Source organism: Drosophila ficusphila, unplaced genomic scaffold (assembly GCF_018152265.1).
Source record: "Drosophila ficusphila isolate 14025-0441.05 unplaced genomic scaffold, ASM1815226v1 contig_198, whole genome shotgun sequence".
Taxonomy (NCBI): Eukaryota; Metazoa; Arthropoda; class Insecta; order Diptera; family Drosophilidae; genus Drosophila; species Drosophila ficusphila.
In genome coordinates this window covers 8016704-8042885 of record NW_025064092.1, presented here as the reverse complement: position 1 = coordinate 8042885, position 26182 = coordinate 8016704, and the positions used below count along the sequence as shown (strand labels likewise).

Genomic DNA, 26182 nt, shown 5'->3' with positions numbered 1-26182 from the left:
CCCTGTGTTTCGCTTTAGCCGAGCTCCTTCGCCCGCCCCTCGTCCTTCGTCCTTCGTCCTGGGTGCCCAGGAAATCGGAGTCAAGTCGGACAACTTGGGCTCATCTCCTTTCAGCTGGCTTAAACAGTGACACAAGTAACACAGTAACACAGTAACAGCTGCACGAGGAGCGGGAGCCACATTCAAGCAAATCTACTTAGCATAAACCAATTCACACACACTCCTAGGGAAACACACGCACACACACACACACACAAAGAGAGAGAAAGGGAAGGGAAAGCAGGCAGCTTTCATTACAGGGGAGTGGCTGACTGGCTGGCTGGCTGGCTTGCTTTCACCGAGCAACTGACAAACTGCGAAAGCCAAAAACTGATTATGGCTTTACCCATTCAAAGCGACAGCATTCTGCACTTGCAAATAGACAAATGTATGGGGAAGTGCTCGTTCGAGTGCCACCAGAGAAAGTAGAGAAAGCAGGGAAAGCAGAGCAGCAGAGACGCACACAAGGAGAAAGGCTTTCACTTTGTTATCGCTTTTTATAAAAGGTTTTCCGATCCTTGTGGAACAAATGTGATACAAAAATGTATTTAGCAAGACACTATTAAGGCTGAGTGAAATTTAACGCTTCAAAATATTTCAAGTGTCTTGAAATGAAAATGCAATACCATTCGAATACTCAATTTTTTCTTCAATGTATTTTAAGTGCACGGCTTAAATGAGAAATAATCGAGATAGAGAGATAGAAAGTTATGGCTGCAACAAAGTTCGATTCTAAGTGAAAATTGAGACATTTGCAGGGAAAGAAATTAAAAATTATGCTATGTACTTAGCACTCAGCTTGCTTGCTTTTCCCGCTTCATCTCCTTTCCCGACATTTTCCACGCCAACATTTTCCGGACTTTTTCTGTGCCACTTCGCCCAAGATCCCGTAAGTGAAGTACAAGTTAAGCTCGAGCCTTGTCGCCCAGTCACGTAGTCTTTTTTCCCATGGAGAAGGTGTCTTTGTGGGCGGTTCGGGGCACTGAGCTCTTCTTTATAAACAAATATTTGGATTTAGCAACTGAGTGAGCAGTGGGAAGGCACAAGAAGCTTAAACTCAAGCTCGGAAAAAATAAGAGGACCTCGAGGAACGAGCAACGAATTTTATTTTCAAGCTGAATTTTAGGCAGTCCTATGGGTCTCTCGACCACCCACTCTTCCTCTTCTCTCTGCGAGTGTCTCTGTGTGTGTCTGTGTGTGTGTGTGTGTGTGTGTCTAGTTTACGACTTTTACTACTTTCTTTCCACTTTCTCGGTCTCTTTCTGGCCGCCAGTGCTTATGCAAAACCGCACCCATATTGGAGGACAAGTAGGAAAGCAGATTACTTATCTTTTAGTTTTCATTTAAATATGAAGACCAAATTGTACACACACGCCGCTTTTTCCTTTTCACTTTTCTCGGCCATTAGAGGGTTATATATATGTATATATATATATATATATATACGAATGTACATCTGTTAAGGGAAACATGAAAAGGAGCTGCTTGGGTTTTTGTTTTTCACGCAAAACTCTATCTTTTAGCCAGATAAAGATAGAGCAAAAAGCAAGTGGATTTTCTTTTTATTTCCCGCCCGCCCTTTCAATTCCGGTTTTCATCTGCACGTTTATTTTCCCTTCTCTTTTTTTCGTCTATTTTTGGTTAGACAAAAATAATTGGATTTACACCGAATCAAGAATCGAGACGGAGAAAAAGATAGAGATGTGGTATGTGTGATGATGTCGTCATTCCGGGGGATAAAGAACGCTTGACAGCAGGATGATGTCGGTTGTAAAGGGAGCACAAATTGGAGATATTCATAAGTGAAATTTGTTATTCAAATGGAAGGATAACGGAGGGCTTTTGAGTTTCAGTTTGAGTTCTTTTTTTTTTTGTTTTAAATGAAAACCATAAAGCGAAACTATGGAGGTTTTAAAAAGAAAGCCATAAAAAAAGTGGCAGAGGTTTCCTAAAGCGAAAGCCATAAAGGGAATATGCTCTCTCTTAAAAAATAATAAAGTTTTACCATATAAGAAGTTCCGAGCGTACAAAAACCAAAGCAAATGGTTGATGGTAAAGTATGTTAGCTCAGTTGGTTAAACATAGATTTTCACCCAATGCTTGTTGCTTAAGCACCCGAGCACCGAAACCAAATACACACAAAAACACAACTCGTTTGCTTATTGTAAATCAATTCTAATTCTAATGGCCTTTGGAATGAATAAATTCTAGCTCCGCAAACCGGCGTCGACACTCTCAATTCCTGGCTCGATGAAAACACCTTCCATTGCGAACCGGGAACAGATCTCATCTGGATGCAACGAAGAAGCGGCCGAGGCACTAGTGGGTATCCACTCAGACTACCCTAGGTATGAAATGTATGTATAGCCGATCCGCCAGTAGCGTATGTATCCCTAGAAGCGTGCATTCATTACACCTCCTCCGACTCGCCCCTCCCCCTCCCCTCCCCCTTCGTCGACGAACCATTCCATCTAGAGTCCAGTATTCGAGCTGATTTCCCGAGTTCCCACACTTAGCAAAATCGTCGTTATGTTAGTGTTTATTTTTATAATGAAGAGAAATTAGTTGACCTACCGCAAGTAGATTTTTAAGCCATTAGGTGATTGAATAGATAGATAATTGGTAGATGTTTCGAAAGTCAGAAAGATAACCCCAAGAAGTCAATCTTAAAAAAACATTATTAAATATTAAACGAACCTTAATGGAAAATATCTTTTCATGACCAATTTCCACTTTAAGATTATTTTTTTCCCAGTGCACTAGTTTGAGAAGGTGCACTGCCAGCTTAGCTCGACATTCGGGGACTGAGGGAATAGGAAACGATAACCGTAACTGTGGGCAAATCATTGACTGATGGATGGACTTCGTACTGCCCGGGGACAGTAATTAGCTGTCAATGTCAGGAGAAGTGACCCCGGAATGATGCTGATGCTGATTCTGATGATGATGATGATGATGATGGTGACTTTGCGAGGGCAAAAATTGAAATGGGCCAACTGGCTGGCCGGGGTAATATTCATTGGGGAGCGCTTGAGAGCCCGCGCGATTCAATTTGAGCACTCTAAAGTGAATTCCGCTCACGAATGGATGCTTCGATTCTGGAATACTCAGATACACTCGGATACTCGGATTCTGGGACGGTCGTTCGGGGTCCACATAAATCTCTATGAATGTCGTGGATGGCAAGATATTTTCCTGCAATCACGTTGGCAATTTGGCACAGTTCAGCAGTTTATAGAGGGGGCCAGCCAGAAGCCAGAAGCCAGAAGACGGGGAATTGGTGGATATATGGCTATGGCAATAGCTATAGCTTTTGCTATAACTACGACTACTGCCACGATTGTGACTGCGGCTATATGGGCAACGAAAACGAAAAACGAGGACAGCCAGCTGTGTGTCAATGTGAATGTGAATGTGAATGTGACTCTGTGTCTGTGTGTGTGTTTTCATTTGTCAGCAAAATTTTTATTGGCCATCTTTGGCTCATCCGAAGAGTCGCCCTGCCTTTCCCCCGCTCGTCCATCGGTGTCTGTGTATCCATAAGATACAAATTGATATGACACATTTAGGAAAGCCAGAGCAAAGCGAAAACACACAAATCTGTCATTCAGGCCGTAAGATTTATTAAGGTGCCGACTAGAGTTGAACGGAGCTGAGTTGGATTCGCTCGAGTTGAGTTGAGTCGAGTCGAATGGCGTTGCGTTGAGCTGGGTTGACTTAACCCCCGGTAACCCCCTGAGAAATCTGCGTGGTATCTCTCGACAGCCCTCCCGACACTTGAGCATTAGTCAGCGATCTGTGGAAAGCACTTAGGGGCTGAAAACCTGTGAAAATTGCCGGGGATAATGGAACAGGAGTTCCCAGAAAATCCCCTTGCCACGGTTCCCTTTATTTAATTGTAATTTAAGAGCAACACTTTTAAATAGGTATCTAAACTAATTAAAAAGTAGTTGCCCCGCTTTATCTCAGCGATAGAACAATGCACATTATTCTTGCTCATTAGTAGACTATAAATAAATGTGCATATCACAAGCAGCTTTAGATTTCAAACCTTTAAAAGAGGCATTCATGACAGGGAATTAAAAGGGCTTACCAATACAAACGGAGGGCAAAAAACAAGCCACTAATGAAAGGGTTGTCGAATGAAAAATGCAAATGAAAGGTCATGGAATCGAGGAAGACAAAAAGCGTGAAATCAAAACAAAAGCAGAGGATTAAACGATTCAATTTAATTATGAGGTTCGAACATAGACACAAATCACTTTAGAGAATAGTTATTTTTGTATTATTTATCTGTTGAAGCACTTGACGCTGCATTCATTAATAACTACATATATATAAATAGGTCAGGTTAGCTTAAATAATATTTCGTACAACACGAAGAGCCATCGCGACAGGGAATAGTTGATACTATAATTATACACCCCGACATAGCCGTTAATTAAAGTAGTTAACAATCGATTTTTCGGTAGTGGAAACATATAGTACAACAATTCGGTTAGCTCCTTTGGGGAAGAGAACGGGGAAAGGAACGGGGAGTGGAGTGCAGGCTTCGAATGGCCCGGCGACAATCTGATTGAACTCGAATAACCCCGCAGGTATATGGAAGAACGTGCCCTTACTGGCGGCAATACGTCCAGGAAGCCATCGACTAACTCGGCCAAACACAAACCCAATGTGGGCTATCGCCTGGGAAAGAGGAAAGCCCTCTTCGAGAAGCGCAAACGCATCAGCGATTACGCCCTGGTCATGGGCATGTTCGGGATCATCGTGATGGTAATCGAAAACGAGCTGAGCAGTGCCGGTGTCTACACAAAGGTGAGATTCTATTAAATCAAATAAAAAATATAATTTACCAAACTATTTTCCTAGAAACATTTATTTAAAATATCCAATATCATATCAAAGACTAATACTTGGAATTTCTTCTTCTCTGCAGGCATCGTTCTACTCGACAGCGTTAAAAACCTTAATATCTGTTTCGACTGTGATTCTTTTAGGACTTATAGTAGCTTACCATGCTTTGGAAGTGCAGGTGAGAGTGAGTGCAAATTGTATTCTTCTCTTCCAGATGTTATTGATGTTCTTGCTGATGGTCGTCATCGTTAACTGTTTTAACGTTGCCGTCGTCACTCTCGTTCACTGTCACCATAATACTACCGATAGTCCCCCCAGATTGCGCCAGAAACCCACCCACCCAACAAGCCAACCCAACCCAACCCAAACCAAAAAAAAGAAAAAAAATAAACCCTATATGGTCATGCTTAACCCTCGAAATCCCAACTTCCTCCCCTTCTTTTTTGGGCCACCTGTCATCATCGCCATCTCGGTTTGTTTGTATGTTTGTTTGTTAGTTAGTTAGTTTGTTTGTTTGCTGTTGGAAAAACGTTTTCTTGTATCCGGTTATGATTTCGATTAACTTTCAATTGTTTTCCGTTTTTTTTTACTTTCAACGTGTTTCTCGCATTTTGAGAGCGTCAACCAGATTATGTAAGAGCGATAGAGACTGAGAATGCATGACAGTTAGTGTGAGTGAGAGAAAGTGACACCTCGTTTCCGATTCCGATTCCGTTTCCCATTCGTTCATTTCACCACCCACCACCCACCACCCAACCTCCCACTTTCCCCACTTTTACCTCGCTCCATTTTCTCATTTCTCTGGACATCTTTCATTTGGACCCGCTACAAAAAAAACGAGAGTTACATTCCACCTTGAAGAATCTCGAAAAAAAAACTGAAGAAAGCTGAAACACTGTACATAAAGCTAACCATTCTCATTCACCCAACTCACCTGGACCACATACACTATATTCACCACAATTTGTTCTAATTTTCAATCCCCACTTTTTAATTATGGTAAAAACCCAGTTAGAAACAGAGTTTATTTTTATTTAAAAAAAAATCCATTTTTTTTAATAAAAACTATTGAAAGTGAAATTTTCCTAATTCCCGAGCTTACCTTTTTTTTGACATTTTCATTTTCTTTCGTTTCATTTCATCAAATGCAGATCTTCCAAACATGATTTAGACCGGAACTTATTGACAATACTATATCCATTCCATACCAAAATCGTTATCGTACTCGTTTACCCTTGAATATGCGCTTCAATTACCAGTTGCATGTACAGCACTATAATTTGTTTCATTTGCTCAGCATATTTTGATATATATGATCCATATATATATTTATATATAATCTATACAATTTCCACTTCTACTTCCTCTTCTTCAATTCTTATTGGTTTTGTATTACTTTTCTCGTTTCGTTTACCTTACAAATAAAACAAACCACAAAAACCAATAAATTTAGTTAAGACATGTGTTGAAAATTATCGTTGGCATGAGTTAAATTGTTATATATCGATATCACTAGAGAACCTCAGCCGATTTAAAAAACACATTCGGTTGGGGATCGTTTCGTTTGAAGCTTAGAAAATGTAGAGAGCATGGGAGCATCTATTTGCCTAGTACGTAATTCTGTTGATTCTATCTTTAAACATGAACAAAACATAATAATATACAACCACATGATTGATAACAATATTATCTATTAGCAATATACTCGAATAAAGCCGAAGAGAAGTGGAAGATACTCGAAAACCCTAAACTTTGCAATACTGATGTTAGTAGGGACAAAGTCCTGTGTTCAGTGATCGAATTTGGATTGGTAATTGATGTCTCCATGTCGATAACTCGGCATGGCTATCGATTGTCAGCAAATCGCCAACCTCGTTATCGCAAACGCAATCGAAAAAGCAATAGCATAAACAATCAAAAAGAAAACCCAAACCCCAAAACTTTCACAACTGCATTCAACCATTACCATGATTCCATGATTCAATCAAGCCAGGTCATTGATCAGTCGTCTGTCAGTCAATCAATCAACAAACCAGTCGTCAATCAATCAGTCAATCAATCAATCCAATCAAACCAGTCAGTCAGCTGATATACTTAATATATATATTATACAAAGCCCCCAAAAATCTCATATTTCGTATTCTCTTCACACAACTTGTTCTCTCTCTATTATACAATATATAATAACTCCGACTAAATGTTTAACCCCCCAAATTAATGTTGATGTTTAAAAGTAAAATTTTAATATGTAATTACCTTCCATTATGCTTTGCAGAATTCAGTAAGTAATACTTATTATAATATCTACCATACATACTTCAATATTTGTGAGTAAATCCAAATCAAAACCATGCATAGTGTTATGTACCATATACGGAAGCAACCAATACCAATACCAAAACCAACTCAAATCAAAACTTAAACAGAAAAACAGAAAACAGAAACCAAAAACCAAACCAACAAAACATGCCTAGAGTAGATGAACCATAGATCGTACTTAGACAGGGTATACGTATATATACCATATGTATACCCGAAAATGCATTATGAAGCCAAAAAGCAGCAACGAAGCAAACTTCAAGTCGATGTTTAGTTGAACCCGCGTATCTGTACCTATATCGTGTCTAGTGTATATATACTTTCCTTATTTTTTTTGTTTTTCTTTTTTTTTTTGGAAACTATAACCGCAAAATCCTCAAGCTGAAGATACAGATACAGATAATACTGTCACACGCTGTCCAAGATCAAAGGCAAACGCTTAGCTGTTAAATAGCGAAAATTTTGGCTTAGCTTTGCACCCAGAAACCACCAAATCGCAATCTCACCTTGTCTTGCAGTACAGTACAGCGTACAGTGAACACTGGCCATGTGCGAACCGATGGTGAAAATGTTTATTTATAAGGTGGTTGTTTAAAGCAAATGAAGAGCAATGCTCTCGAAACTAATGGTAGATTCCTTAATACTTTACGTCCCAACTCAAATAAATATAAATCGATAACAGTCACAAAAAGCAATTACAAATTTTAATAGATTTTCTTTTAAAAAGCTTTTAAAATAACTATTTTGAGAATGGTTTTTCTTTGGTCTTGGAACTTTTCAAAAATATCTCAAATATTTTTAAATCCCTTTTGGCTTTTATCACCTGAAATTTCTATGAGAAAAGATGTTGAACTGAGAAAACCTGATATAAAAAACATTTTCCAATCGGCGCTTGCACACATAAAATATTCTATAGATGTACATGTGCACTACATACATACAAGCATACCGCATACATATGAGCATTCCCATTGCTAAGTCGATACTGAATATATATATATATTTTAGTCGATATATGTACTATCAAGCATCAAACCCATCTATCACCAAAATTAAAAGCAAAACAACGGAGTTTGGCCAAACCAAAAGAAGAAGAACACAGGACTTTGTGAACGTGAGATAGGAGAGACCTTGCACCCTTGCAGTAAATCGATAAAAAACTAATCAGTCGGCTTAACTTGCGAATGGCTCATATGCGATTTAATACGAAAGACACACAAATCAGAAGTCCATGCCTCTCCCAACCAAAAACATTTTGAATGCACATCATTTAGATTGTTGTGCCAACTGGCTTTGCATTTGGGATGGGGAAACCTATCGATGTTACCTGAAAATTACCGATAATTTCGATATTTCTCCATCTCTACTCTGCCTAGATGTTGTGATATTTTTATTCATACGTTTACGTTACCAATGGCCTATTTGCACTGCAAACTTTAGATTAATGCAGTTGGGGGCCCGATTGAATCCAGTGTGAGGTGATTTTGAACTTTAGAAAAATTGATTTGATAACAAGAATCGAGGCAAAAGTAAAGAAGAAGGATAAAGGTAAAACAGCAATCAAGAAAATAAGAAAGAAATCGAGTGAAATGTGCTAATAACACGAGAACACGCACGCTGCTTTCTAGTAAGTACTTGCACTCACACATGCACCGGAGCACACACACAAACGCACAACAAACACACATACACGAATACCGAGAATAAAAACACAAGACACGGAATGAATTTCAGAGGAGATTCCAAATTGCTTACGATACTTGAACTTGACTCAGGAATTGCTTCCACCACTGAAACAAAAACCATTAACACACACAGCCATACACTCACACACAAACACATACACACACATGCACACATACACACAAACACGCATACACCCCATTGACGTTGTACTTGTCAAATAATTCATGCTCGTATATTTGAGTGTAATTCATTTTTGTTTAGTCGCAAAAAACCAAAACCCAATCAATAAATCTCCAATTATAATTAATAAATGATATACTTGTTCTCCTTTTTTCTTTCCTTCTTGTCTCTCTCACCTTTTGGCATACATCGAACAACCAACGAACTTAATAATTGTTAACCCACATATAAATATATATAATGCGACAATAATCCCAATCGAAATCGAAAATCGCAGTTATTCATGATAGATAACTGCGCCGACGATTGGAGGATCGCAATGACATGGCAACGAATTAGTCAAATAGGGTTAGAACTTTTTATATGCGCTATACATCCAATTCCTGGCGAATACTATTTCCAGTGGACGACGAAATTGGCCAATAAGAATAAAACAATTGGCACCGAAATGGTGCCATATGACGTAGCTTTATCATTACCTATGTTCCTTCGATTATATTTAATCTGCCGCGTAATGCTGCTGCATTCAAAGCTATTCACAGACGCATCATCACGGAGCATTGGCGCTCTCAATAGGATAAATTTTAACACAAGGTGAGTTGGCCCATTTAATTTCGATTTAAGTGCTTTAAAAACATTAACTATGTATATAATTTAAAGAAACAATTTATCACAATATATCACAGTTACTGTGAATTAAAGACTCTATAATTCACCAGTAGTTACTCAAATTGTATTTCTAAATTTAAAAAAAAAGTTGAATTTATTTTATATTGTAAAGATTTATCGTTACAAGTTTACTTTTAAAACAATCCCCTCCCATTCTAATTTGCCTAATAATATGTGTCTGCCCATTTCAGATTCGTTTTAAAAACTCTAATGACAATATGCCCGGGAACGGTTCTATTGGTATTCATGGTCTCGCTGTGGATCATTGCATCCTGGACGCTGCGTCAGTGCGAAAGGTAATGGCTATATTTATTATCCATTTTATGATATGATATTTCTACTTGTTGAGATTTTCATTTTTCTTTATTATTTATTTTGATTGTATTTATGCTTTCGTTTTTTTTTTTGTGTTTTCTCAATGGTTGATTGGTTTCCTTAGTTTTTCGGTTTTTCATTTCCCTTATTCCTTACTCCGTTTTGCGTTATCCGTGTTTTTCTTACGTTTTACTCTGAACGCCATTTCCGTTTACCGTTCTGATTCAATGTGTTTGACGCTAATACTTTGACATAACTATTCAACGTATGTATTTAATATCAATGTATGTATGTACATAAATGTATGTGCCAAGCATTACGTAATGTCTTCTCCAAGAAACTCAAAAAAAAACTCCAAGCTCGAAAATTACAAACGTCTTCGTCACAAGTTGTTTTTGCTTTTTTTTTACTCTTCTGCATAAAACATATCTTAAAGTTGTTGAATACATGTTAAAGTCCGGAAGAAAGGGGCAAGAGGGAATTTGAGCACAGACACAGCTTAAAACATACACAACAAAAAAAAATAAAGCGAATGCATTGTTGCTTATTCATACGTGCTAAAGAATTTACATGTAGCTTGCATTGCATTTTATCCACATACACAAATGAAAACGAAATCTCCGACGAAATACCGAAAATGTAACGAGTTCGAATGCGAATCTGTAACAATCGAAATGCAATTGTCACTGTCACGTAGCAAACGATTGGATAATGGATAATGCTTGCATGTGTTTCAATTTATTTACATTTGGCATTCGGATTCGCTTGTTTTTTACCACCGCCCAATTCTCCCCCCCCCAAAAGAACCCTGATTGCTGATTGCTTTTTTACATTTATCTTGCCTGTACTTTTCCCCTTTTTCTGACAACTGACAACTTATCGATATATTCGATGAAAGTTGACTGAAGTCCTGCACTTATCGAGGAGAAGGGGGCAACAACAACAAAGCAAAAGACACACACATTCATTCTGTTAAAACACAAAAGCAGACCACGTAGAATTGGAGAATGCAGTGAGAAGAATTCAATGAGAAGATCCAGAGAAACAAGATGATGCATGCACTATTACGAATTTGATATCGTTATCGAAACAATCATTAAGAGCCCATCTTTTTTCTCTGTATGGTTGAAAACACGTATATACATGAATATTTTTAACTACGCCCGTATTTATCCCATTTGAATTTTTGTATACTTTTATTAAACTTTGAATCTTTGAATCTTTGTGCTTAAACGTTGAATGCTAGCTCTGTCTCTCTTTCTTCTTCGCTATCTTTAACTCTAACTTCTTCTTATTCTGCTCCTCTTCAGCAATTTCTTGTTGCTTATCTTGGATAACCTTTATGTAACGACACCCTTTGTAAGCTAATTGAATTGGCGCACCATATGTTCTTCTCGCTCTTCCCCTCGAATTTCCCATGGCTTTTGGGATCCCGTTTCTTACCCTTTTCAATTTCCTCTTCTCTCTCACTCTCGCATTGATCTATATCAGTTTCTTACATTTTTCATTTAATTTTATTGTGGATTTACGACGTTCCTTAATTCTTTCGTTCTTGTTGTTGTTGCCGTTTAGTTTTGGGAAACGAAAAAAAAACAAAAAAACAAGTAAATTACATTTTTACATCGCATATTTATTTAATCAATTAAGCTTCAACTTGTGGATTGAACTGCGCCTGCATTGCTGTAGATCATATTTAAACATCCATATATAAGTAACCAACCAAATACTTGAAACAAATGTGTAAAACCAAAACAAAAAAAAGGAACGAACACCCGCCCGTTTAGGGACCCTAGCTTTTTTGAGCCAACCGATAAAGCCAACAGCTGTGTTTCTGTCTAGTGACGAAAGCATACACACCATTCTATAAGTCGTTGTTGTTGCTGCTGTTGTTGTTGTCGTCCTTGTTGTTGCGTTGTTCCTGTAGACAATATATCCTCACATGTCTGTGCAGTTGAATCCATCCATCTGGTTATATATTATATATAACAGTATTTGCATTGCCTGCACAGGCATGTCGAAAAAAAATCGGACAATCACAGCCAAATGACAGAAAAGAAAAAGAGAGACAGAAGCACTTGTACATTCCTCCTTCTCCTTCTTCTTCTTCTTCTTCTTGTTCTTCTCACTCTTCTTCTACCTCTATATATGCCATATAAATATTCTCGACTTTCATTTTACTTTCGCGTCAGATGAGTGACACGTATTGATTTGCGTGTCACATCCTCCGCTCGATTTGTTTCTGATTTTACTTTCCCACGTTTCATTATTTTGTATTATTTTTGGCACATGGCGATAGACTGGACTGCTTAACAAACAAATGAAAAAGCTCATTGAGAAATAAACGAAAAATAAATACAACGAGTATATCCTTCAATTTCGAAAACAAAACGAAAAAAAAACAAATACCCAAAACACGCAGCAAACTTATGTATTTATCGTAACGATGTTGAATTTTGTTTCGAAATCCATACTATAACCGTATCTTAATGTTTTTTCTGTAGCAATTGGTAGAATTGGTTCTGAATTTCCTAAAATTTTATTTTCCGATCTGTCTGTTTTTTAGCCGGGTCCTCCTGTGGTCCCAACTTAATATTTTTTTTTTGTTTTTAACCATTTATCTATCTGTGTCCTGTACGTGTGTCTGTATGTGTATGTGCGTATTGTTGGAGATTCCTGGAAATTGTATCTTAACCAACCATGCATGCTCTGCTCAGCTCGGATCAAAGCTCTGTGAGTTAGATACTAGGACAGGGGGGTTGCAGAAGAAATATGGGGCAAACCAGGAGGAAACACGAGATTTGTGCGGAATTATAAGGGTGTTTATAAACACTGCACGCACATGCTTACACAGAGCAAACAAATTCAAATATACATTTTTTGTTAAAAAAAATTGTTTAATATTCCAAACACTGTTAAAAATAAAAACGCAAATAAGCGCTGAAATTTAGCTAAGGTAACATTCAAATTTTGTCCGAAATGCTCGGTAATGCCGCACTTGTTCATATGTAAAAAAAAAAAAAACAGTGTGACCATGCACTTCCTGCTGAATGTGTCATTGCTTTCATTGTATACATTTGTTTTGCATTTTGAGGAGCCACACAATAAGAAGTATCTTTCAAGTAGTGTGTACGAATTGGTTTTCACAGTGTACGGACTCTTGGCATTCATTATGATTTTTCCTTTGCAAATTGGTTAAACCTCCCATTCAGACACAAACCACTCACCCACGCAGCCTTCGAAAAACGGCACCCAACGGAGCTGTGCCTGCAGGCATGCCTCAGCATTTAGTGGCCACATCTCTAGGGCTTCAGGTGGTAAGCCTCTTCAGGTAGAACAGCGGGGTGTGGGCATTACATACAGGGCTTAACTCTCGGATGGGCCATTTCAGTCGTTTTGCATGTAGTCACAAGTGTGCGCCGTTTTGTGTGAGTGCGAGTATGTGCATTTGTGCCGTTCAGATCAAGAGTTATCAGTTCAACAACCCACCACCGAACCCAAATCCCCATCCTAAGCCCCCTTTCCCAATCAGACTTTCATGCCCCTGGCAGGAAGAAGAAGAAGAAGAAAAAAAAAAAGGAGCAGGAAGAGGATAAATGGAGAATTATATTGAAGAAAGCAGTTTTTGAACCGATGCCGAAGCAAGTGTTGTATTCGAATTGCCAAACTACTACTATAATTATTCTATATTATTCATTGTCATTGTATATTCCAATATATTCCCCCGCCGTCCCCTTTAAAATCAAATCTATCTACCTATCTCTCTATCTGTATCTTTCAATCTATCTAACTATCTCGCTCTTATATTCTATTGAGGAATTTTAATTCGTTGCCCAAAAGAAAAAAACAACCCAAAATAATAAAGCAAATTATTTTCCTGTTTATTTTCTTGTTTTCCCTCTTATTGAATTTTTCTTTATTTTTGCCTTAAGTATTTGTTTCATTTATTTTCTATGTTTTCTTTGTACTTATGAGTATTCTTTAAAAAACATAAAAATTATCTAAAAATATGACAAAAAATTTACCAAATTGTACTCTTAATTTTCTCAAAAACAAAACCGAAATAAAAAATAAATAGAAAAAATTTAAACAAAAATGTTCACATAATTTCACATCTGTTTATTTGTTTACTCCACTTCTCACCCTACTTCTGTATCCACAAATTGCAAAAAAAAAAAAAAAATACCAACAAAAATGTATGAAATCGAATATATATGAAATACCAAACAACAAACGAAAAACCAACCGCAACTTGAATACGCATACGAAATACGCACTACGCATCTGAAATACCGAATTCTATATATATATTTTTGTATACTGACAACCGCAAAAACCCAAAACCGCTAACGAAAAAATCCAAAAAAAACGGCAAACAAAAATCAATAAAAAAAACCGTATCATAAATGATTAACCAAAACGAAATGACTGAAATTCGTACCCCATTCCCACAAATGCCAAAACGCATGCCGATAAATTCCAAAACAAATAACCAAAACCGATACGATCCGATCCGATTCGATTCGATCCGCAAAAAAGGTTCCACGATGAGGAGCACGCGAATTTGCTTAACTCCATGTGGCTAACGGCCATCACATTTCTGTGTGTCGGCTACGGCGATATTGTGCCAAACACGTACTGTGGACGCGGTATCACCCTCACCTGCGGCATGGTGGTAAGTATTTCCTCAAAAACCTAAAAAAAATCAAAAGCCTCAAACCTAAAAGAATACAAAAAAAAAAAGATTCCCAGAAACTCCATTTATGATACCGTAAATACCTTAAAAAATACCAAAAACAAACTAAATCAAAATAAATACAAAAAATAGAACAGTACAGAACAGAACAGTTGCAAAGATAAAACAGAACAGCAAGAAAATATATATACAAACAATAAAAAAAAATCCTATAATAAGTTAAACAATAAACTACAACAACTACAACAACAACAAGTACATACATCATCATCAACAAATACAGCAACAACAACAGCAAACTTTCATGCATAAGAATATGAGAAATCAAAACCCATCGCAAGCAGAAGAGAAGTAGTAGAAGATAAAGAGGAGGAGGTGGAGGTGGAGGAGAAAGGAAATTGGGGCCCAGAAAAGTAGCCGCCACTCAGGCGCCCCCAGAAAAATAAAAAAAAACAAAACAAAAACCCCCGTTCCGCAGAAATATAGCATTTTATAGTAATTGTACCTGCCAAATCAACCAATACACACGTACGCACACACTTTTGTCTACACCAAAAAAAAAAACCAACCACAGAAAACGTCTAGGGAATTTAGCTATCGTTTTTTTTCCTTCGAAAATCAAATATTTTTGGTGCCATATCATTTTTATTTGTACCCAAAATGTGAGAGTTAACGAGCTCCTAATTGCATTTATTCTTCTTCTAAAAATTTATCCAAGCTGAGAATTTTTTTGTAACAACACAAAAATACAATTTTTTAAAATTTCATTTTGATCTCATAATGTGGAATTCAGACATACTGGCCAATTTCTTCCTGTGTACGTGTGCAGGCGTATTCCCTGACCTGCCTTCGAGTTCCTCTCTGTGCCGCCCTTTCCGAGTTAAAAATTCAAATTCAAAGATCCAAAATCCGTTTTGATAGAGGCTCCACCCACACAAGCAAAATATAAAAAAAAACAAACATCCATTTTTCGTAGCATACATTTCAGCGCACATATTTTAGATGCCGTTTTGTCTGCCCAAATCGTCGCCAGCAAAACCCAAATAAACTGAAAATGCGGAAAGCAAATGTCGAGCAATAGTTCCCAAATCTGTATCCATCTCGCTCTATCTGGTTTTTGTTTCAGCCAGGCCGCGATTAGTACACACAAACACATGACATTCCCACCCACCCACAAACACACACACTCTGGCAATCTGTTGTAAATCATCACCAAAAAAAAAAATTTATATATATATGTTACCACCCACTTTGTGTGTGTGCTGTATTATAAACATAAGCATACATTATATATATATTTAAATATATGTACATAATCACCAAGCGCGCGTGTGTGTGTTTTTGCAGCTTTAAAGAGCGCAGATAACAATGTAACTTTTCTTCTTTTTATCCTTTATTTTCTGCCAACAAAACTAAAACAAAAAACGTGACAGACACGCACACACACAGATATACTTTAAAGAGGAAGCAGAGGAAAAAAACGAGAAAAGTTTTTGCTTCCTGGCAAAAACAAAAACAAAATCAAAACAAATCTTTTCTGACAGCTCCGGCAAATTCTATTAATGTGCACATTTAACTGTTTGGGTGTGAGCGTACTTCTCTGTGTGTGTGTGTGTGTAAGTGTGGGTGTGTGAGCCTTGGAAATTAAATTGAATTGTTTTCTGCACCCTTAAAGATCCTTTTTTCTCAAAAAAAAAAATCAACCCACTAGATTTCGTAAGAACCATAAGAAAATATATTTTGAACTCTCACTATTGTACAGCAAGCTTATATCGGGCAAAGAAAACCCTCATGGTTGTACATATATACATATATATTAACGGTTACGTCCATAACTGTCAGCATCTCAATATATCCGAAAAACCGAAAATCCCAAAAAAAAAAAAAAAAAAAAAAAAAACCCATTAAGCTCTTTTTGGACCACTGTATTGTGTGCGCTCACCCGTTTACTCGTCCATTTGTTGTTAATCTCGTTTCCTATATGCAGAATGCTCATTCTAACTTTTACCTTTCGTTTCCACAGTTGGTTTTTATACTTTAAGTTGCGTTTGCGTTGCTACTTTTGTTAACATTTTCATTTGATTTTCAGTTGATCTAATTTTACCTGTGCCAGTTTAGTTTTTAATGGATTCTTATAGTTTATTTTTGAACATTAAGCCAACAATACGATATTTTTCTCTATCTCTCTTTCCCTTTCATTTAAAAAATAAACGCGTGTATTCAATTTGACCCCTGAAACTGAAACTTCAACTGATTAAATCCATAAAAAAAACCATAATCGATTCAAAAAAATATATATATATTTCGAACCAAACAAATATATATAAAAAAAAACGAAAAACAAAAACGCGTACTGGTTTATGGAACAGATTTCATGATGAAGAACATGCGAATCTTTTGAATGCAATGTGGCTGATAGCGATAACATTTTTGAGTGTTGGTTTCGGTGATATTGTTCCGAATACGTACTGTGGACGTGGTATCGCTGTCAGTACAGGAATAATGGTGAGTTTTTAACAACAAAATATTACCAACAATTGCACACAACATAACAATCAAGAAATATATACTCAAAGAAAAAAAAAACAAAACGTCGAAAAAAATATTTAAAAAATCAAGATCTTTTTAATAGAAAAACAGATATCACATGTAAATAATTACATAAACTGCATACGAATGTTTACCCGCCCACCACAACCGCCCCTCGCCGCCACTTTTAACAAAAACACAAAGAATCTAAACTCACCTGAATCGTAATTTTTCTAGTAACTGTACATACATTAAATTAAAACCTAGTTGAATCACCAAAACGAGCCTAAGAACTTTGATTTGAGGAGACTACTGCATGATATTAGGCAAAACTGAGATCAGATTGAGCAGTTAATTAATTTGAGCCATCAAGTTTTCGCCAGTGAAGATTAAAAAACCAACGAAATCGCTGATAAAGCATAGCATACTGTCTAGGCAATAGCGCTTATAACCAACCGAATAAAATTTCTATATTTTTCACCTTTAACTTTTCCACTTTTTAACCAGCTCTGCTTCTGTGTGGCTTACTTTCATTCTCTCTCTCTCCCTACTTACATATATACCTATATATATATATAACTCTATTTCGATTTTTCCCCTTCTAACGGTCGTCTGACCATCTGCTTATTTCTTAGAGTTTTTGAGATATTTATCATGTCGTAGTGGGCAATAAATAAAATAAAATAAAGCTATGATAGATATTTCCACTCCTAACATGACTATGAATTGTGATTTATGGTTTCAACTTTGTTCCCTAGCTAATTGTTTTGTACTTATGTGTGTATGTAACTATCTGCCAGACACCTCTAACTGTTGTATTCCATATAGACATGTGCCGAACCCGAATCCAATAACTCTTATGATATTACTTTAATCCAAATCTAAACCCACATGCAACACTGTATCTCGAAATTCTAACCAAAAACGTTGCTGCATTCGAATCTATCCATCTATATCGTAATTTCAATTAGAAGAAACTCATCCAATCATTCAAACATCTCTACTCATTCAACCTACTCACCCATTAATCGATCAGCCATCAAGAAGCAAACGAATAACAAAGTGAAAAGAAAAGAAAAGGAAAAGAACCGAAAAGAACAAACCTAAACATAACATATATACATGTTGTAACATCCATAAAAGTACTATATCTATTGTGAGAGCAACAAAAAAAGTTCTGGACTACATAACTTGATAAACAAAAGCAACTTTCATATTGAATGCATAAACCAAAAGTGAAAATAACCAACTGACATTACAGATGGCCGGGCACCCAACCCCGAAAACCACCCAAAAAAAAAAAAAAAAAAATGCCAACATCAAAGAAAACAAGTGCAATTTTGTCACAATTAGGAAAATTGCCTTCGACCACTTGCCAATTTTAGCTAATTTAAGGACATTCTTTCCTTATTTGGGATATGGCACATTTTTCGCTAGATATTCAGCGCAATTATCTTTGATATGCTTGATTAAGTTTATTGTAAATCATAAAACTTGAACTTTAAGTGTTGGAATGTAATGTAAAGAAATGATTTGAATTCAATCTTGAAGTGATTAAATGCTTTAAGGCAATTTTCTGTAATTGTGGCATTTAACCTAGATGCACTTACGGAGTTGGGTGTCCCCAAATCAGGCCGAAACTCACCTCAAATTCGCGCGCTGTTCACAATTCAGGGATCAATCTCACCACTCTCCACATCGTCGTTACAGGGCGCCGGCTGTACGGCTCTACTTGTGGCCGTAGTTTCCCGGAAACTGGAGCTGACCCGTGCCGAGAAGCATGTGCACAACTTCATGATGGACACGCAGTTGACCAAACGGGTATTGATCGTGTTCCAAGTCTCTCAACTCTCTCAGATCCGATTCGATGCGACCGACTGACCAAACCGGAGCTACCATAAATACCAAATACCCCCCAAAAAAAAAAAAAAAAAAAAAAAACCAAAAAAAATTAAAAAACCAAGCATAACCATTTATCCATCTACCATGTATCCATATTGCATTCTAATTACCTTTGTATACGTTTCTTCTTTGGACCAAAATTTAGCTGAAAAATGCTGCGGCGAATGTTCTGCGTGAAACTTGGCTCATTTACAAACATACAAGACTAGTAAAACGGGTTAATCCCGGCCGTGTAAGAACCCACCAAAGAAAGTTCCTTCTAGCTATATATGCGTGAGTATTTTTAGAGATCTATCAACAACCAATCAACCAACAAAACCAACCAACCAAAAAACAAAAACCAAACCAACCAACAAGAATAAATACCAATATAAAAAAAGATAATAACTAAAATCAAGAAAGAGTGCCTAAGAACCAACTAAGAACATGGAATGGTATCGGATCGAATAGTAGTTTTTCAGGTCCTTGGTTTGGGGAAATCATCGATCGATCGTCTCTGTTCGTTTATGTTCTGTCTCTTTTCTGTCTCTAAATATTTTTCGTGACTAACTCTCATTTGTCCACATACATATATCTGTGTATCATATGTTTGTCAGACTAGCTAAAAAAAGAAATATCAACTCCCCCGGTTCGTATTAAACCTGAATTGAACCTGTCCTGTTGCCCGTACCCCAAATCATAATTAGACTCATAATTGTGCCCATCAATAATCGTAGGCAAGCTTTGGGAAAGTCATCCATCAGAATCTGTATATACATCCGTAAAAGAAAGTATAACTTAAACAAACAAGAAAAAAGAAATGCGAAGAACGAAAAACAAACTAATCAAACTAACAAAAACGATAATTACCAAGTACTAAACTGAAATGTTGAAACCACAAATGATTGAACTCGTTTTACTAGCCTGTAAATAGGTTGTAAAGCCCTGTTTTTACGTTATGCAATAACCGAGACTAGCCACATAACCTAGCATGCTGCGTTAAATATTCTAGAATCTCGTATCTAAAACTATCGCAATATCATCTGTGCTTTTGCCTAGTGCCCATCGTCACTTCATCAGCATCCCATCTGTTCACTAACTGCCAACAAAAAGAAACCCAATCAAAAGGCTTCACAGCATTCCCATCGCATTCGTAACACCCGATTCTTGTACTCTGTCCATAAATCTCAAACCTCGTCCCGCCGAATCCTGTGAATCGTCGTAGTTTCATCCATCCTAATCGTTTTTTTCGCCCGGGGAAGTGGCTCACGGATCAGCCGAATGATATTATGATACTTTTACGATACGATTTTCTGCAATTTTAACGCCCGAAAAGAAATATGGACTTTTTTCCTACTCCTATCTAATCTTTCTATCAACTACGGCACAACAAATGTTTTTCACAAAAAAAATAATAATCAAATAAATATATATACATTATGCAGTGCGATTTGAAACCTTAAAAGGGAAAACCAATCTACAAATTTAATATGAAATTTTTCCTCAAAAAATCTTTAAATATGGAATGTCTTATAAATAAATAAATATTGAATGCCAGTAAATAAACGAAAAATTTCCCACTAAAGTTTCAAAACAGACTGCTACCAATTTGTCCGATGTTAAAATAGGTCTATTTGAGTGACTATAAGGAAAGTGAGTTTTCGGCTAGACGAAACGATTAAATCTTTTCCAAATAAAAAAAAAACGTGTGAGTGTGTTTTAATTGTGAAAAAGACCCAGTAATATTTCGCGCTTAGTGTTATATGTTGGCGATCTAAATACTTTATCTAAATAATGTTCTCTCCAATATTGATGACTCTTCCCGATGCGATTCAGGTTGCGAAAAGTTAAAATGGATCAACGCAAACTAATGGATAATGCAAACACAATAACTGACATGGCAAAGGTAGATAAAGCAATTTAAATAAGAAAACAGTCGAACTTTTATTCTTATAAATTGAAGAATTATTTTGGTGATTTTGTTAATAAGTAAATAAATTAAAAGTTTTATTTATTTGAAGTTCGACTGTAGAGTATATAGTATTGAATTGAATTGTGCGCGAGCAGCGATGTGCAATGCATGTTTGTGATTGTGTGAATACCATTCGCAGACACAAAACACGGTCTACGAGATAATATCGGACATGTCTAGCCGTCAGGATGCCATCGAGGAGCGCCTAACCAACCTAGAGGACAAAATGCAGAGCATACAAGTATGACAAACAATCGGTAGTGGCGTTTTGCATCGTGATTTACTTGAACCCCTTTACCCCATCACCCACCCCGCTCATCGCATCGGTGGGTGAAATTTCATTTCACTGTTTTGCAGGAGCACATGGAAAGCCTTCCAGACCTATTGTCTCGATGTCTGACCCAGCACCAGGAGCGGATCGAGCAGCGGCGGAACTTTTTACATCCAGACACAGCTGCAGTTGCCCCCATTCAAGCGCCAACGCCCCAATCGATGTTCAATGCAGCGCCCATGCTGTTCCCCCATTCTAGGTGAGTCGCCGCTCGGCCTCTCTTTCTCGCCCCACTCTCTCTCTGTCTCTCTGTCTCTGTCTCTCTTTTTCTCTGACTGTCTCTGTCTATCTATCTATGTGTACGAGCCATGTCCATTATCCTCATCCGCACTGACATACTCGTATGTTCGTTCGTTCTATATCATTAAAGCGAGACTTGTGCCTGTCATTTCAATTTGTTTTTGTTCGTTTGTCTGCGAGTCGTTTGTCTCCTTGCCGGGAAAATCGGGGTCCCCACATCCCAACAAACATCCTGTAACCCATCCATCCTGTCATCTTGTGTAGTCACTTGTATATATATATATTCCGTAGTTGACCACTGCACACACTTGAGTCCTCCAAATTACATCCCAAAACTCTGTGGCTGCCAAAAAAAAAAAAAAAAAAAAATAATGAAAAATAAAAAAAAAACCTACTCCGTCTTCTATGCAAGATTCAAGTGATTTAAGACTGATTAAGGAAATTATAGTTTTGTTTTTTGAACATTATTATGGGAAACTAGGGGCTTTTCTTGATTTCCTAGCTTTGGACGAAAATTAACTTTAGGTTTTACATTTAACTACATTTTTTTCTTTACTGACTCTTCATGGCTTTCCATTACTCTGACATTCATGACTTGCATCGAATCAAACCATCGCCATTAAAACGAAAAAGAAACAAAAATTTTTCTTTATTTTTGAAAGCGTACTTGATAACGACAATTAACATACTGCTTTTTGCATAGAAGTGTTCCCTCATCCAATAACGCCGCTGCTACTTACCATTGGCCAACAAGCCCTATTTTGCCACCTATATCTAGTAGAACACCACATTTAGTGCCTGATACTCACATGCCATCAAATGGATCTGCAGTTAATAGCTACGCATCTTCCAACAAATATGGCAGCTGAATGTCAGAAAGAGAGCGCTCCAACTCCGTGATTAACATCGAGATGCTAACAATAAGGCCGGATCGATGCTGGCCAACATCATCATCCGCACACCAAAGATCAACATCAACAACATCAACGTCTACGTCTACGTCAAAATCTAAACCCGAATTCGCAATGGCCGAGACAGCGCTGAGGCAACGCGTCCCATCGCCGTCGTTATCGCAATCGCAATCGCAATCGAAATCATCGTCGATATCGCAGGAGCACGTTTTGCGGGATATCCGGGATATCCGGGAGATGGTCATGCCGATACCAGTGATACCCGAAGATGCCGAATCGCTGGCGAACACCAATACGAATAGCTATAGTTCGCCCGATCAGCAGAATGTGCCTGCAATTGCAGTACCGCCGTCGAGTTCAACGCCCGCATTCACAACGACCGGAAGTGGGTGTTCGATAGCCGGAACTAGCTGTGGCATTGTCAAATCGATAACGATGAACGAACCGATTGCGACGGAGACCGGCAAGGCGGTTGCCTCGAATAAGTTTACTAGGAAAAGAGAACGTGTATGCAATAATAGTAGTTAATAGTGCTAGATATAGTGATAGAAATAATAGAGGTAATAGTAATATTAGTAATTCTACAAGTCGAATTTCGAACTCGGCCTTTTGTAAATAAGCCTCTTCGAAATGAGAAAAAAGTCAAATGTTAGCATATACATATATAATATACATAGTACACAAACACTATATATCTGTATCTGTATGGATATATAGCACTCTCCCGAAACCCAAAACAAAAAAAAAACAAACAAACAAAAACTAACGGAAAACCAAACAGAATATATGTATACATATATTTACAATTGTGTAATTTTTTTTTCTAAGTTTTAGGCTAAACGTATTTGTAATACTTCACCTTGGGCCAAGGCAGCCTGTACTTGCATACTAAAATACATAACTTTAAATAGCTGAGAGTGTGCGTGTGTGTGTGCGAATGCGTGAATGCGAGTGTACAGGGCGCGAGTGCTTAGAAAGTAAGGTCAAAGGACATAAATTGTAGGATACCAGCATGTGGAATCGAAGTATATAAAAACGAATAACGCTCAGAAAACAGAAATAGCAATAGAAAGCCTGGAAAATCTGCCACCAAAAGTCGCTACCCGTACTGCAACCTCATAAATCATCTGCACAGTCCTTTTAAAGCTGAAATCCCAAAGAACCCATTAAACCCAAGAGAACAGTGAACCCCTTTCAACAACGATCCCCTCGCAGCACTTCCGATTTCGGTGCATCCGAGCAACTGCAATACAACCACGAACATGGCAAATTCTAGTGTCCGTCTGTCCAAAACTTGTGTGTAAATTTGTATACATATGGCGAAAGAGATATGTATATGTGTATGTGTCCGTATCCGAAGAATGTGTGTCCGACCTGACTGTGTGTGCGAGGCAAGTGAAAGCATACGAACAACCAACCAACCAACCAACCCATGAGAACCCCGAACAATTATATACAAAACGAGCATAACAAAAAACTAAAACTAAACCCAAACCAAGAACACAAAGAACAAAGAAAAACTATCTAACTGTAAAATGTATGTTACGAGATTTAGAAAACAGCGAAATCAGAAAACCAAATATTAAAAGATAGAAATAACGAAACCAAGAAAAAAAGAAAAAAAACCAAACAAAAACTAAAACTAAAACTAAAGCTGTGGGAATACCCAAAACCGAGGATAAAGATAAACAAACACACAAAAATGAGAGTTCTTACTTAAAACATCTACCAGCTCTGGCTTTAACTAAACTAACGAAACAAGTTTAAAGGAAACAAGTTTGTTGTCTTCTTTTTCTACACATATATTAAAATATATATAGTATATATACATACATATATATTTTCGTTGTTGTTGTTGTTTTTCGCCTATTCTTTTCTACCAAGAATTATGAACTCAATTAAGAACCTGAATAGCTTTCGAAGGGTGTTGAAGATGATGATATATAGTAGGGTAGACTCAAGAAAACAAAACACGAAGCAAGAACTAAAGTTTAGCATAGTCTACATACTAAAGAGAACAATTTTAATTGCAATTTTGTAACATATTAAAGGTAATTCGCATTAATATACAAACTAGCTGGTAAAAGTGTAACAACGGAACAAACTACAAGCTCCAGATAGAAGATAATAGAACAACCGAAACGAACAGAGGCGAATTGAATTGAATTGAATTGAAGTTGAAATTGAAATTGAAACGAGTAGAGCAGAATAGTGTAGACATAATAGCAGAAGTGGCCGAGCTACGTATGGATTTTCTAAAGATTCTAAAAGGAACATTATATATACTATATATACTTACTATAAAGTATTAACTGAGAGCATCGAAGTTATTTAAAAAGAAAACCAAAGTAAGGTTACAAAAAATTAGGTAATATGCAACCCTCTAACGCTTTGTTAGGATCCCAATGGAAGGCAAATGAGATTTACAACTGAATTCCCCGAATCGTGCCCCCCCCAAAAAAAGATTTCCCCTTCCTACCACCTCCCAAATTCCCCAGTCAGTTAGACAGACTCTGCACATTATACAGAACCAGGGCCAGAAAGGATCAAAATATCTGTAAACTATAGATTATATAGCCATAGGATGCAGTCCACTTAAGCCAACTAAAAGTATCGAAGTTTTGCCATATTGATTTATCACATCTCCAAAACCCCTGGCTTACAATTTTTATTTACGAAAAAATGAAAAATTCCTCAACCAAAAAGTTTCCCAACTGTCTGATAGGTCTTAACTTATATACAACAAAATTCCCAAACAAGCAAAAGAGTCAAAGGAGAAAAAACAACAAACAAACCAACTAAATGAACCCCTAAACAAGTGTGTGTATACCTATTTATAATATTGAATATTTAAATTGAAAAGAACGTTCAAGACTGCTGTCAAAATAGCTTTATCACAATAAATAATGAAAAACTACACAAGACGAGACACACACAAAACAGAACAGATCAAAAAAACAAAAAACTAAACAGATCGATAAACATCGATTACCGGATCGGAACAGACACCTAAAAGAAACACACTACCACACAGATACAGATACAGATACGAGATATGGAATGCGCCCAGCTTTAACATTATGTATTTATGCATATTTGGGTTTCAACTCTACAACAACTTAAAACGAATACGCAAAATAATACTGAACAAGGATCGATAAACAATTAACGATATACGAATCAAATCAAATCGAATTGAAATGAAATGCATTGAATTGAATTGAATTGAATAATTGGTACAAGATCAAATTCCGTTTGAACTGGTTTCCTAAGCCCCACAAAATACCTTTTAACACGAGATAAAAACCAAAAACTTTGATATGAGGGACCGAATTTCCAAAGACAGGTCTTTATTATACAAAATACCGAAAACTTTAAACCAAAATAACGAAGTAAAGCAAACCAACAACTTACAAAGAATTCCTACAAGAACTCAGCCCGAAACAGTAACAATTTATAATACCGAGGATTTTTAGCCGCCTTTGAGCTGGGATACAACAAAAAAAATAAATCTCATGAGGATCGTATTGCACAATGTCCTTGGTTGACTTTCGTAACAT

The 26182-nt window shown here is 37.1% G+C and overlaps 1 protein-coding gene across 18 annotated transcripts in view; it reads left to right on the top strand.

Moving 5' to 3' along the window:
• Positions 1-22665, top strand: part of LOC108095295 (small conductance calcium-activated potassium channel protein) — a 59040-nt gene extending 36375 nt beyond the window's left edge. For 4 of the 18 annotated variants that reach the window (XM_017196337.2, XM_017196344.2, XM_017196336.2 and 1 more), the window contains 12 exons: positions 2251-2396; positions 4638-4857; positions 4979-5080; positions 9359-9675; positions 9942-10046; positions 17128-17263; positions 18998-19108; positions 19335-19462; positions 21005-21074; positions 21280-21381; positions 21498-21670; positions 22415-22581. In XM_017196337.2, the coding sequence (XP_017051826.1) occupies positions 2251-2396; positions 4638-4857; positions 4979-5080; positions 9359-9675; positions 9942-10046; positions 17128-17263; positions 18998-19108; positions 19335-19462; positions 21005-21074; positions 21280-21381; positions 21498-21670; positions 22415-22580 (1776 nt within the window). In that variant the 3' untranslated portion in view covers position 22581. Of the gene's footprint in view, positions 1-2250; positions 2397-4637; positions 4858-4978; positions 5081-9358; positions 9676-9941; positions 10047-14601; positions 14738-17127; positions 17264-18997; positions 19127-19334; positions 19463-21004; positions 21075-21279; positions 21382-21497; positions 21671-22373 lie in introns of those variants that run through there. The other 14 variants (XM_017196346.2, XM_017196340.2, XM_043207520.1 and 11 more) reach the window with 10 other exon arrangements.
• The last annotated feature ends 3517 nt before the right edge of the window (positions 22666-26182 follow it).